Source organism: Limulus polyphemus, unplaced genomic scaffold (genome assembly GCF_000517525.1).
Source record: "Limulus polyphemus unplaced genomic scaffold, Limulus_polyphemus-2.1.2 Scaffold866, whole genome shotgun sequence".
Classification (NCBI taxonomy): Eukaryota; Metazoa; Arthropoda; class Merostomata; order Xiphosura; family Limulidae; genus Limulus; species Limulus polyphemus.
Genome location: NW_013666476.1, coordinates 89989 through 105563, shown reverse-complemented (window position 1 = coordinate 105563; position 15575 = coordinate 89989). Strand labels below are relative to the sequence as shown.

The following is a 15575-nucleotide window of genomic DNA, read 5'->3' as shown; positions in this document are numbered from 1 at the left end:
TATCAACAAGCTAAACTATTATCACTGTTCCAATTTCTGTGGAACTCCCACTAAATGAAACCTTTTTTGGTTTTTACAGTTGAAAATAATGGAAGAGTTTCAGTGACATGATTAGATCAGTAGTTAATGGCTATCATTTCCATTAACTGGTAGTTACTGGTCAAAGACTGTTTCTAAAACTAATTGACTGTCAGAGACTGAAGCCACTTGTTAGTTTAACATAGATAAAATCAATCTTTTTTTTTTTAAGATTTGCATTCTGCCATGTGAATAGAGATAATTAGCTGTTAGTGCCTCTGATTTTTAATGTCAAAAATGCAAAGCATAATATTATGAAGGTTTTGACATAGATCATAGTGGTTTAGAATTAATGTGCTTGCATTTCAGAAAATAAAGTGACACAGTAAAGTATGTATCAAGAAAAGTGTATCTTATGAAATACATTTTTGGATAGAATATGAAATGCCATGAGTGATGTTTTACTTTTAGACTAAGCACTACATTCTAATTAGATGTTACTTTATTAGCAGAAATTTCATTTCACATGAAAAAGAAATGTTTTGGAAATAAATGTACATTGAAAACAAATAATACATGTACATTGCCTTTTATAATTATTTCTGAGTCTGAAGAGCAGCATCATACAATTATGTTCCCATCCACACTTCAGTGCATACACATTCACAAAAATTAATAAATTACTAGTAATAACATTTTCACAATACTCTGCCATTCCTTTGTGTGGTTGGCCATTAACAAATCTTCAGAAAGCATTTAAATGAAATTGTGGCAAAACTATAAGACCAATTACAGTGAATTAAATCATATTGATGTAGCAGGAGATCAAAATCTATGTCATCAACATAACTATATATGGAAATAATGGCTGTTATGTTAATAAAACAACCAAAAGAGATTAATAGATGTTTTTACATGTTCAGTTTTTTTTTTCTCCATTGATATGTGTATATTTATCAGTTTATCATTAAGTATGATAGTACTTAATAGTAGGGATAGTCATGAAATAAAATGGCAGCCATAAAAATCACCCATTTAAAACCACTTTAAAATGTCTGAATATTTACAATGACTATTTCATAGTATTGGCCAAACAAAACTAAATTTATTGTAATTATAAAGCTGCCTAGATTGCTATATATGTATTTATGGAGTGAATGAAAATTTTACTATTTCAACGAATTTTCATGTAAGTAAGTATGTACGTGACTTTTAAAAGACAAGCATACAGAAAAAATGATGAACGTTATCACTAATTTTGTCATAGAACTCTCCTGTTTGGAGTCCCAATGTTTCCTTTCTTGTACCGAAAAGGATACTAGTATATATGTATGAAATGGAATATGCACTACTTTGTGCATATTATTAGATTTGAGGGTAGGTTGGTGGAGTTCCTGATGAGTAACAAAATCGTATCAAATGTACGCGTGTCCCCACGCTTGGTATTGCTGGTGCACAAAAATATGGCTAAATAAAAATGAAATAAACAAGTATAATAAAAATCTTTTTAATTTTAGAAAGACAAGTAGGGATTGATATATATGTAACCTAGCTAGCTATAGTAATATAGTTATCTTTCAAAATATATAGTGCATGCTGGAGGGATTTACACATTTTTATACTATCTATGTCTTCTTCTATGGGTGATTATGTCTAAGAAAAATAAAATGGAGTCAGTGGATGTTGTTTATGTAGAAGGGTGTATCTTTTCTAAGAGACCTTTAGTACTGGTTAAGTGTGATGGAACATACTTTAGACATGGTTTAAACAGTTGATGTAGTAACCAGGATACAGTTTCTGTTGCAGAGTCACATGCTGACACTGTGGGGCTTAAAGGTAAATTTTGTTTATGGTCTTTAGGGACTCCATATAGTTCAGGTATACCCATAGAAGAAGGCATAAACAGTATCATTAACTTCACATCTTCACTTAATCAACACATTTTTCCAGTAAACATCACATAAGAAATCATCCACATAATGCTCAATTTTGTCCTATACAACAGTTGTTTTAAATTTGGTGACACTCTTTACAAACAAAAGAGTAGCAGTCACATCTTACTATAATGGATGTAGCATGTGTCAGTATCTATGTATGTAATAAAAACTTCTGCGCCATCTATTGAATGGCAGCACAAACAAATATCCATAAAAAATTTTCACACTTTAGGTATTCAAGATTCAGACAGTTGGAAAAAGAACTGAAAAAGAACACAATTTTAAATAAAAGTACTCTCCTCATAAAAAGAACATGACTTTCACTTGGACTGTAAAGTAAAATTTATGAAAATTTATTCCTACTTTGGTCCAGACTAACATAATTACAGTGATTTGCCAAAGTAGGGATAAAAGCTTTTAAATTTTAAACAAATCAGTTTTTGTAGTTTTGGCTTTCTTGTTTCAATGGATTTTGTAGCATTAAAACTCTCTATATTACTATAGCTAGCAAGGTTATGTATATATCAATCCCTAATTATTATTTTTATAAAATTAAAATAATGTTTATCATACTTGTTAAGAGATAAGAGTGGATAGGTGTCAGGCAGTGACCATTTTGTTTTGTATGGTTATTGGTAAAATAATTATTAATTGGTCACTGTGACTGACAGTGGTTTTTTTCCTAGTGGCAAGGCTAAATGACTTTTCGAAGCTGAGATACAGGCAATTACATCACAACATGACATTTGAGGTTGAGAAACAGTGATTGGCTAAAAAATGGATAAAACTACATTTGTATTCAAGTTACAAGGAGAAGTTTGCACTATTTTGTTGATGACTAATAAGACTTTCCTTCTAGTAGGATACGAAGTGCCATAGTATGCTGAGAAAAAATTCAGGAAATACACAAATACTAATGGTTTCATTGGGAGCATGCTAAAATTAGAGCTGGGCAATTAGTGTAATTTGATAATTTATTAATTATTGGGCTTATTAATTGATTACATTCAACTAATTGCTTATTTTCGTAAGGCTTGGATAGTTGGAATAATCAAAAATAGTAATTGGAAATACTAATTTTGACAAGTTCATTATTTTTGTGAGTTGTGTCACTAGTCAATTAAGGTAAATGATCTCTAATTAAATAAAAATATTAATGGGAACATTTCAATTTCTTGGATATTTGGAATAATTGAAAACAATAAAAATTGGAAACATTAATTTCAGTTAGTTGATTATTTTATTTGACTAATCAGTTACTTTACAGGACATTAATTAATCTAATCAATGGTCGTAGTTAATCAGTTATATCAATTAGTTGGTATAATTGCCTAGCTTTAACGAATTCAACTCACAATCAAAATTTGCAAGTTAAAAAAAAATTCATTTACAAAATTAGATAAATAAAGCTTTATATAGAATAAACTTCCACTGTGAAATGTATATATTTTTTTATATGTGGAAATTGACTAAAAGTTTATTTTTTATGAGTTTTGAAATTCAATGGTGCAGTTTTACTCTTGAAGAAGACTGCAACCATCTGGGTGTGAAAGCATTAAAATGACATCATACTTATAAATCTAAACTTTTGGATATATTTAAGAGGGTAGAGATAAAACAAAAACATTTCTGTAATGTACATTATGAACAGGTGATTTTTTATGCATGATATTACAACCATATAAATTCTTTCTAAATCTTATGAGCTAAAAAATCATATACAGTTTGTACAGATTGTTTGATCAATGTTAAATTATATGCAATTTCTCAAAAAAAATATATTAATTATACACGTTTAAAAAAATTGTTTTAAATTCATGATTTTTTATTATGTGTTAAAGTTTGGTATGGACGTATGTTTTATTAATAAATTTATCTCAATATTAGAAAGAAATTATCTGAGAGAATTATATTTTAGGATAAAAATAAAATTAAATGAAAACAGAAAAAAAAATAACTTGTGTGTAAATTATGGAATAGATCATTTGATGCATGTATATGTCATAAAACTTAATAGTTGTTTCTACTATAGTTGTGTTCAACTTAGCCCTTGAAAACTTTAAAAAAAACTTAAAGTTGAAAGAAATGTTCTCCACATATTTTGAATATACATGTGCGGAATGTTTTTAGTTATATTAGAAGTTTTGTTTATAGTATGTGATTGCGAGGTGCATGTTGTTTTGTGTTTGCACATAGCACAAGTCATTTGAAGGAACTTGGGGAGCACAAGAACTTTCACAGCGTTTCATGGTAGTGTATTTATTATTTTAATAGATAGATCTTTGTTGTAAAGTTTTGCACATAAATTATTAATGTTTTAGCAAGTATGCTACCATCTCAATTCTTTAGATTGTCTGTGTTTTTGAGTGTTTCAAGTCTGTTTTACCAAATATTGCTTTAAATAGCCTGTGTTTTCGAGTGTTTCAAGTCTGTTTTACCAAAGATTGCTTTAGACTGTCTGTGTTTTTGAGTGTTTCAAGTCTGTTTTACCAAATATTGCTTTAAATAGCCTGTGTTTTTGAGTGTTTCAAGTCTGTTTTACCAAAGATTGCTTTAGATTGTCTGTGTTTATGAGTGTTTCAAGTCTGTTTTACCAAAGATTGCTTTAGATTGATTTACACAAGGACTCATGTCACACCAAAAGATTACAGACTTTAGCTGAAAGCTGATGATACTTGCATATTTCTTCTTCTGTGTTCTAGTTTTGAATATACTGTTTAACAATTAGTAGCATGTGCAGATACAACTGACAATTATTGGAGCTGTAGAAAAGTTCAGAAGTAGATAAAATGTTTGGAATTTGCAAAGGTATTATAAACATTTATATATACAATTACAGTAAAATGTTGAGCTCATAAACTGTAAAATTTTATGTTCTTAAAAAATGTTTAATCTGACTTTTTTTCATACAATTTGAGTAATTTGACAGGGAAATCTGATAGTGTTTACAGTATCTAGCATGTGTAAACAAGATACTAAAAAAGTCTAAGCCATATCTGCTTCTGAAAATAAAAAAATCTTAAAAGCTTGACAAAGATTTTATTTAAAATATGTTGTTAGGTACATGAATATATTGATTTGATAAATTATGAAATGTTTTAGTGACAGCACATGGTAAGTATAATACCTAGAAGTGTCATCACTCATTAATTTAACAGAATTAATGAAGTATGATATATATTATATAAATAATATTAATAATTAGCTAACATACTTCATTTATTCACTATTTTTCTTTAAAACTCATAAAATTTTTTGTAATTTTTGCTAAGTTTATGGTAATTTTTAAAATTTGTATTCAATAATGTATTTGCCATGGAAAAGGATATGACTGCTAATCAATGTTCCATCTAATTTTTTCAATCCATGTGCATATTGAAGTTTTTCATGTGAACCAGTATCAAGGCTATGTGTGGATGTGTGCTACCAGTTTTTTGTTTGTTATTTTGGAGGTGGGGTGTATTTTTAATCCATCAATCATATTGAATTGTTAGGATACTTTGCAATGCTACCAGTTGGTTTTTTGGGCTCTAGGCCTATCAACTGCTAGGGTCATTAAGGCCATCAACGTGTTGAAACTGCTCATCATTACTGAGGATGTGAGTGGATGGAATAATTGAGTGTGTGGCATTTGTTGTGCAGCCTAGAGGGAACACTGCTGGTAACTAGAAAAGTGACTTTGTAAGCTCTATCTGTAAAATTTTCTAATGTTCATAAATTATATGTGGCATATCAAAATATTTATAAAGAGTTAACTTTCTTACCTTTATTTTTTGGGTAATTGTTTTATTGTAGAATACATAATTTATAATTTATATTGAAAAATTCTACATTATTAAAAATTAAGATTTTGAAAGTTTTGGGAAAACTTGTATACAAGCCCAAGTAACATATGTTATCCCTAATGAATAAATGTTTTCCATGGTGAGTTCTAGTAGATAAATAAGTTAAGTATTGTCGAGTCAGCCCATCTCTGTTAAAGTAATAAAAAAAAAAAAATTATGATGTTTTCATAAAAACATCATCACCAGTATGGCTGATAAACCAAAATTGTTAACTTGAAATCTCACTTATAATTTTCAACACTTTATGAATCTTTCTTCAGCACTGAGAATGAAGATTACTGAAATAACAAGTTTTGATTGTTTTAGTTACAGCATCTTTATAGTTTTCTTTAAATGAAATTATTGGTAATAGTGTAAGCAGCATTAATACCTACATGTACTTTCTCTTTGATAATTTGCTACAGTATTTTGTTTAATGTTGTTAATGTGCACGTATTTCAAACTTTTATCAGTTAGAATTGCTTAATATAAAGGTGAGCCTATATTTGTTGAGTGACTTTTGCAGCATGAGAATTAAAGCCAGACAATTATTGGAATTTGCTAATTAATTAATTGTCAGGCTCATTAGTTGATTAGATTCAACTAATCAATTATTCTTATATGTGATAGTTAAAAAAGAAATAACTTATAATGGTACAGATTGGATTTCAATATCTGCAGTGGGCAGAACACAGATAACCCCTTGTGTTGCTTTGTGTTTGACAATAAACAGACATAATAGTAATATTTTGATTATTTGGGTAGAAAATAGCAGTAATTTGAAACTAATTTTGATTTGTTGATTACTATCATGAGTTGTGACACTGATCAATTAATCTGAATAAACTTGAATTAATTGAAAATAATAATTAATTACTCAATTAATTTCTTATTACTGAAAAGTTGGAATAATCAAAAACAGTGACAGTTGGAAACACTAATTTCAATTAGTTAATTATTTTTGTGACATTAACTGATTTAGTTATAATTATCAATTCAACTCAAGCTACCCATGATTCAGTATTCAGTACAAGAGCAATTTTCTCTAACAAAGAACTTCCAGAGTCATCCAAACGGGAAGATATGCAAGAGGATACAGACTCAATTATTCCTTTTTTCTTTGATTTCAGTAATTCAAGATTTTTTTCAAACTTGGCAGATTTGAATTAAACACCTTGGTACGTGTGCAATCCATCTGAACAATCCATTTTGCTCAACAAATACTTTGTGGCTGGAAGATCTTGTAACTTCACTCTACTGAATGTTTAAAGTTTACATTTTGCTTTTTTAAAGCACTGATGGCACTCACAATGCCAATTCCTTCTTCCTGAAAAACTTTTGATAATTCTACAACAGGACTTAACACATCAATGAAAAGGGAGATGTGCAACAACATGTGACTGGTTTTCCACTTTTTTAAATACTCAGCAATTTCATCATTACCTCCCTGAGCAGCCAGATTTTCCAAATGCATCATGTAGATTGCCAAATTTATCCATCACTAATCTCAAGGCTGCCAGTTTGAATGAAATTCATCATATACCACATGCTCTTTTTGGTTTTACTGATCCTTCCACGAAGTCAAATGTATGCTTCATAAGTTTGCAAATTGACTTTCTTAGGGGATTTATGGTAGATATAGAATAGTCTCATGATCATGTCGTCCACTTCCTTGAAGTATGTTGGTTGAAGAGCATTCTTCATGGCCAGCTCTAATTTATGAGCCACATGCCATGGAAAAATTAACCATGGTGACTTCTCTTGGAGCAAGGCCTTCCCACCGCTTTTATCCCACTATTCACTAAGGCTCCATCTGCACCAAATCCAACAAATTTTGAATAAAACTGATTTTCTGTTATGCCCAAAGAAACAAAGGTTGATTAAATAGCTGATTCAATTCCTACTGTATTGACTCATTTTGCTTTCCTCCTTTCATACTTTTATCTGGGCAAAGATTATACCTTGCATGATATGGATGTAGTCTACCATTAGTGTAGCCCTTCTAGTAAGGTCCCTCTATAAGGTGTCATACTCCATTGACTCTTCCCTTCAGTTGCCTTCTAAGAAGGGAGCTCATCTAGGTTGTCACAGTTGCACCGACCTCTCCACCACAGCAATATGGGATTTAAACTACTATGTGTAGAGAGCTAAGCATATTTTTCAGAAGTTAACATTTTCTTTACCTAAAAATGTATTTCTGATAGATATCTCTCTGCACATCTGTGGGAACATGGTGGATATGTCACCCTTCTGTTGGTGGAAAGCTGTTGTTGTATAATGATTACATTGTGTGCTGGGGCAGTTCACGTCAAAACACATGAATGAGGTGGCCAGTAGCATGTACAAAACCTGAAAGGCAGATATGCGAGGAATGGCTACTGTGTGCAGAGAAGTAAGTATCTGTCAGAAATAAGGAAAGCTTAAATATGATTGGACAGAGCAAGAGTTAGATTATCACATAATAGTAAATGTATAGGCTTAAGAATTTTTTTTTTTTAGTTTCTGTAAATGTTCATTTAATTTCATTTTCATTTGTGAATTGTGAAAGTATTTGTGTGTTAAAATATATTTGTTGGAAAGCTACTGACATTTTCTTCTATGTGAAGAAATTAGATAACTATAGGTGAGGTTAGCATATAAAGTTTAAAGATGGGTTGAATGGGTAGTAAAGAAAACTTTAATAAAAGTTAAATACAGTAACAAACGTACAGTGTTTTGTCATCAGAAACACAACATCACACGACTAGAGATTGCTTAAGGCTTAATAAAGGTATCTCGTTGATGTTTGGTTCTTTGCTTAAAATTATGGTATTTTTACATTTTAATAGTTATCCTGTGGTTTTATTGAGTTGCAATGTTGATAAGCATGAGCTGTTCATCAAATAAGATCATCGTCAAATCAGATAAGTTTACTGTTTAGTGAGTATGGTAGGTAACTGCAAAATATTATGATGACTCAAATGTGTATTGATTGTTATTTTTATGTCTATCGTATTCAAATAAATTAAATAAAGAAATTGGTTGACTGGATGCTTAATTATTTTTAATTGCAATCTTGATATGTTTTAAATAAACACATTATTACATTCATTGGTGATAGTAAACATGTTTTTATTATTTAATTATCAACTTATTTGATTTACAGATGACTAGTGTAGGATTACTACATATTTTAGAAATAAATATTGACAAAGATACGTTTTTGCAAAAAGAGAAATACCTTGATACAATAATGCAGTGTTTGAATAAGTTATGAAGCTAGTACATATCTTTACTTATTTTTTTGCTTGTATGGGGGTTTGTATGAGTTGATTAATAAGCCTGATGATTAGTTGAATGGCAAATGCCACTAATTGCCTAGCTCTAATGTTGATAAATTGTAGATAATTAGTTGGTATGTTCAAACATTAAGAAACTCAGAAACTTGATTCATTGTCCCTTTAATGCAATTATTCTATTTTCTAATTAAAGAAAGTTAAAATCGGGTTATAATTTTTATGTTATTATACTTGTATGCTTTTAACTTTTTAGAGTACCAGTACTTCAAATGTTAAGGAGTCCAGTAGACAAAGAGATGGCTCAAGACGTAAGGAGAAGAATCACACTAGCTCTCCTCATAAACCGAGCACTGACAGTCACACTTCTCGAAAAGATGCCAGAGATAAAATCATCGATAGTCAAGCAACAAAACGAAGAGACAGCAAAGTACGAGAGGAATCCAAGACAAGACAAAAAGAGAAAACTGTAATTCCAAACACCAGAAGTGTAACAAAGCCAGACAAAGTAAAGACAAGCCAGCCAACTTTGGAGAAACAACGAGAATCACTGAGATCAGATGCAAATACTATGAAACGTAATGAAAAGAAAGGTGTAAAAGAAGAGCAACATAATAGCATCAAACATAAAATAGGTACTAGTAGTACTAAGAAGGAAGATGAAAGAAGTAGAACAAGAACTAAGCAGCCTCATGATCAAGCTAAAGACCCCATGTATGACAAGAAAAGAAGAGATAGCAGAATTGGTAAAATTATATTTATGGGTGTCCTTTGCTGTGAATATTATAATAAAATTCATCTTCAAATATAAAACACTTCTTATATATACTTGTTACTCTTGACTGGAAATTGTTTACAGGAAAACCAAACAGTTGTTTAAATGTTTTCAAATTCGTCTGATGTCAAAAAAAGATTTACTTACCAAAAAATTTGCTCTTTGTACTTTTGATTACTAGATCTGAATGGAAATGCTGCTTTTCACAGGCCTAACTGTAATGAGTGTGCTTTGTGTTGGAAAAACCCTAAGTAAAATAAATGAAAGTATTGAACATTTGAATAATTTTTAGGAGATCAGATTGAACCACACTTGGTTATATTTGAGATTTACTATATGTTTATAACAATTTCACATGATTGCCCAAACATAGTTTGGTGCCATCCCTAATTTCCAACCATTGACCACAGAAAGGCAACTGATTGGCAGCAGTGTACTACTATTTTTTTGATATATATATATAATTTAGTTATTTATTAGTTAATTTATTTTTACTTTATTTAATTATTCATTATTATTATGTCTACTCTTTGACAGTAAGTACCAAGTGTTAATAAGAGCAGATTGCACTTTTAATACAAAGAAGTGGAAGTCAAAACTACTAACTGCTGCTTGGCACTTTAACAACAAAGCAAATAATCCAAGCTCAGCCTTGCATCAACCACCTTATATATAATTGTACAAACTAAACAAATTAATCTAAATAAGTTATTGTACTCTCAAAATTAATGTAGAATATTTATAAGAAATTAAAAGAACATTATTAATATATTTAACTATAGTCATTGAGAAATAAAGTTGTTAGGGTTTAATTAAGTAAACAAGATGCTTCTTATGTTTTTTTGATTTAATATAATTCTTGTAAATATAATTTTTTTCAAGACATTGAAGTTGTTAGGTGAACACATCTACTTGTAGGTTATCAGTGAAACTAACATCCTAGCATTACCATAATGTAGTTAACTATACTGAAAGGCCAGCATTCTTGTTTTTTATTATAATGTGAATGGGCAAGTATCATACTGTTCCAGACCATACCGACTAGGTGTATTCCATGCTGTAAAATGACATGTTATCAGATAAATCCTTCATATTTGTACTCCTAGCCTGTTTGATACAATATGATAATTGTGCTTAAACAGTATCTCTACCTTATAAAATAAGGTACCAAATGGTTATTAAAAGGGGATTTATATACACATGATTGTGATGTACATATAAACTTCAACAAAGTAATAAATAGGTAGTATGCATTTTATATGTAAAAGTGTCATGAATAATTATTTCAATATTATTTGTTCATTGCTGAGTTTTCATTATAACATGAACAGTTTTACATGTGTTTATAAAAAATATATACATAAGAAAGATGCACCATGAACTGACATGACCCCCCCCCCCAAAAAAAAAGAATCCTGACAACGCTTATGTGCTTAGATGTATTTGTTGATGAATAAATACTACACATTAGGGAGGGAATGCCATGTTTGTTTTGTATTTCTAGCATCACATACTGATTGTGCTTGCCTAGTGTTATTTTATTTTGATAAAAATGTATTTACCAATACATTTATAATCAGGTACACTACAAAGCCTTTTTCTGAGGACTGTGTTTGCTATATTATGTTCCTTAGTAGAGGGGTTTGAGAATATAAACCCTAAAAACTAATTTTACAATCTTATATTGAAAATTCTCTAATTATATGCACTGAGAATTTGTATTTTATTTTCAGTTATTGGGAGTTACCCTTAATTCTCTCTTAATTCCAGAGCAAATGTCCTCAGAATGCAGTATTAGGTGTCATGATTTATAATTACATTCCAAGCATAGACCTTTATTAAAAACAAGCATTATTAAAGTACATGTATATTTTAAATAATATATATATCATTTTGTACATCCAGTGAAAGCAAAATAATTCCTATATACACACATTTTGTGTTATACATGAAATTAAAACTCAATTTTGTAATTAAAAGAAATAAAGCACATAGTCATGTGTGTAAGATCTCCAGTGATCTGCCTGGAAGTAGATGGTTTAAAAACATTCAGTAAAAATTGATAAAGTATCAGTTCATATAATGAATTAACTCTTTAATGGGTAGTAAAGCAGAAACATATAAAAGAATTTAACTAATTGGTTTTGGGTTACTTCAATCAGAAAAAAATATAATTTCTTTTATTTATATGTATTTTATGGTGTATGGCAATATAACTGCCTTATAAAAACTTCTACAATCTGATTGTATCTGTATGGCCTAAGACTTTGAAATGGTTAAATTGTAAGAGTATATTGCTAGTGCATTTAGATACAAGTGTCTGGTCATCAAGGACTTAATATTAGATATTACAAAATTCTGTCTGCTTGAGCATCTTTAAGAATCATAAATTATTGTACAATACTTGTAGAATAATTCTTGAAGGCCTCTTCTATAGTTTACACAAAAAATGCAAGCATAATAATAGTTATTCAAAATATTATAGAGTTGTATTACTTAATAACATCAATAAATTAAATAATTTGGAATTTACTGATATTTTCTTACTTGGAAAACAATGACTAAAAATGTTTGAATCTATATTGCAAAAGATAGGCAGTGATTTACTGAAGCACTAAAACAGTCTTGTAGTAATTGTATTACTTAAAACATCAATAAATTAAATAATGTAGAATTTACTGCTAAGATATTTTCTTACTTGGAATACAGTGAATAAAATGTTTGAATCTGTATTGCAAAAGACAGGCAGTGATTTCTTGAAGCAATAAAACAGTCTTGTAGTAATTAAAAGCTAATTTTGTAAAATTAATCAACTCTGAGGAAGTGACTTACTTGTAATTTTAATCATTCAAGTTAATATGAGATTTACTAAAATGCTTTTTAAGTGCAAAACTTGCTTTACATAACCTGATGCTTCTTGCAAGTGCTACTAAATTACTGTGCTTCAACTTGTTTTATTCATTCAAAGAGCTAGTTTTGGTATATAGAATTTGTTACCAGTTTCTTTTAAATGTACCACAGTATGAGTTCAAGTATTCATTATTTTTCCTTTTTTGTTTTGCTCATTTCCATTTCTTTGAATATTCTGCTCAAACCTATTTTATGTTTAAAATCTGTACATCCTACAACTTTATTCCTTGATGTTTTTAATTTTCAAATATTTTTAAATAACCTATTTGGATTTAAAGGTGTAGATTCTCAGTCAGTTATGCATTTTGTTCAGTCAGGGCAAATCTAACTTTTATTCAATAGATAAATGGAGTAGGAGCATAACACTTGTGTTATTTGCACTTTTTTTTATTACTTTATCTGACTTTTCATTGTATATTTTGCTTATTACTTTTGCTACACATGAGCGCATTAAAGGATTGCTCATTATATGATAACTTGATATCTATATTTACCTCTAGGGTAAGTATAGTAAATTATTATGTTTTAAGAATAAATTTTCTATTGAGTATGTATGGTGTAATAGGTAACATGCAGAGCCTTAATTAGAATTCCTCTAGTCTCTTTATAAAACTGAATTAGTTTTTGCTGAATTAATAATCTTTTTTTTTTTGTAATTTGCAGAAAAGAAACAAATTAGTGGGTACAAAGAAAATAGGTCAGCATATGAAAATAAAGTAAGTGATGAATTGCATAAATATATATTTTAATAGTTTTAATGTTTTATGTAAATTATAACAGTCTGTTATAAATCAGATTCATCTTGCTGTTCATTTAAGTAGTCATGACTTTTATGTGTATATGTAAGAATTAACTTAGCTTTATATGGGTTATATTTTCAATTTTTTGTTAATATACATTGAGAAATTTAAATATAACTTTTTATTTAAAGATCCCAAAACATCTAAAACCAATCAAAGCTAACACAAATTAATAATTGTTTAGAGACCATTGAAATAACTAGATAATCAAAGATAAATGTCGATAAAATCAATAAGTATGAAAAATAAGGTAATAAAATTCAGCTCAATATGCATAATAGGTAAATTTTCTTGCTGTAGCATAGGTCTAGGAACATATATATACTTTAGAAATACTTTTTAAGCCAAAAACAACAAGTATCTACAGTAATGGCTGGAGACAGCTTGAATGGGTAATGAAGAAAAACTTTAATATAAGTTTAACATAACAGCAAATGTACAACATTCCGACAAGGTTTTGTCATCATCAGGTACAAGTACTTTACACTGACACTGATATATATATATATATATAGATATATATACAGTATTGAACAAAGAAGTCACATGACCGGAACTGTTGCGAAACTTAGAAGAGGTGTCTAGGCACCCCAGGGTGTTGGTTTAGAGTAGGGTTGTTTTGTTCAATTAAGATGGATTCCTTGATTTTTCATTTGTTTAAAAAACCATAGTATATCTATTAAAAACACAGTCATTTTAAACAAAGAACCAAACATGAGTTGCAATGGTGGAAAACATGGGACAGTTTTTTATTGTGTTCTGTGAATCTAGTTTCCAATTTTCTTCCCGTTTCTCTGATGTACAATTTAACATTGACAGGAATTTTGTGTTTAATGGTTAGTTTTGTCCAAGTGAGAATTATTCCTGAGCTGGTTTCAGGGACAAAAGGTAAACTGCAGTGTAATGTTCTGTTGCTGGGTTTGTCAGTATCAGTTTTGTTCGTGAGTTGAGTTTTCTTGTGGTGAATGTTGGAAAGTGTTTCAACAATATCTGTTGGGAAATTGTTGGTGTGAATGAAAGGATGCTTTATGTGGTTGATTTCTTCATCTATGTGGTCCGTTGAACAGAGTCTTGTGGCTGTGTTTATGAGGTTTTTCAGGGTATTGATTTTTTGTGTGGTGTCATGAGCAGAATACCAGGGGATGCAGAGGCCGCTCTGTGTGTTCTTACGGTGAATTTTGGTTTTAAACTGTGTGTCCGCTCTAATAATGTTGAGGTTAAGAAACTATAACTGTTTATTGTTTTCGTGTTCTATGGTAAATTTGATGTTGGGGTGAATGGAGTTTATGTGTTCAAAGAAAGTTAGTGTGTGATTTGTACAAGTGAAACCAGCAAAAGTGTCATCGACATATCTATACCAGTATAGTGGGGGATGAAGCGCAGAATGTATGGCTTGTGTTTCGACCTGGGTCATGAATATATTGGTAAGAACGGACGAAACAGGATTGCCCATACTTAAACCATCTATTTGAAGAAAATGTTCGTTGTTGAAAATGAAGTTGGTTTTAGTCGTTGTAAATTGTAAGAGAGAAGCAAAAAGTGTGCTGGGGATGTGGATTAAGTTGTTGGGGTCATTAATCTAGAGGTCGAGTGCAATATTGCAAGCTTCATTGGCGGAGACTTCGGTGAAGAGTGACACGACATCAAAACTAGCCATTAAGACTTTCGAATTTAGTTGGTCTAGTGTATATTTGAAATTGAAGTCATCTTTAAAAATTGAATCTGCAGATGTTACATATGGTGTGAGAGCTCAGGCTATGTATTTGCCAAGATTGTGGTTGAATGAATCATAAGTGGACAGTATATGTCGTAGGGGGCAGTCCTGTTTGTGTGGTTTAGGAAATACCACAGAGTTGTGGTGTGCGTGAATCAGTTTTACGGAGATAAAAATAAAGATGGTGAGTAAGTTCTCTTTAATTCTTTTTCGTGTGTGTTTGTTGGGTTATTTGGGATGGTTTTGACTTTCTTTTTATCGGTAAAGGATGTCGTTCATTTTGTCGATGTATTCTGAATTGTTCATGATGACAGTGGTGTTG

At 30.1% G+C, this 15575-nt stretch overlaps 1 protein-coding gene across 1 annotated transcript in view; it reads left to right on the top strand.

Moving 5' to 3' along the window:
- LOC106460935 (WD repeat-containing protein 60-like) overlaps positions 1 to 15575 on the top strand; it is a 65567-nt gene that overhangs the window by 12603 nt on the left and 37389 nt on the right. The window contains exons 3-5 of the mRNA XM_013920692.2: positions 4152 to 4205; positions 9311 to 9800; positions 13403 to 13455. Of these exons, the coding sequence (XP_013776146.2) occupies positions 4152 to 4205; positions 9311 to 9800; positions 13403 to 13455 (597 nt within the window). The remainder of the gene's footprint in view (positions 1 to 4151; positions 4206 to 9310; positions 9801 to 13402; positions 13456 to 15575) is intronic.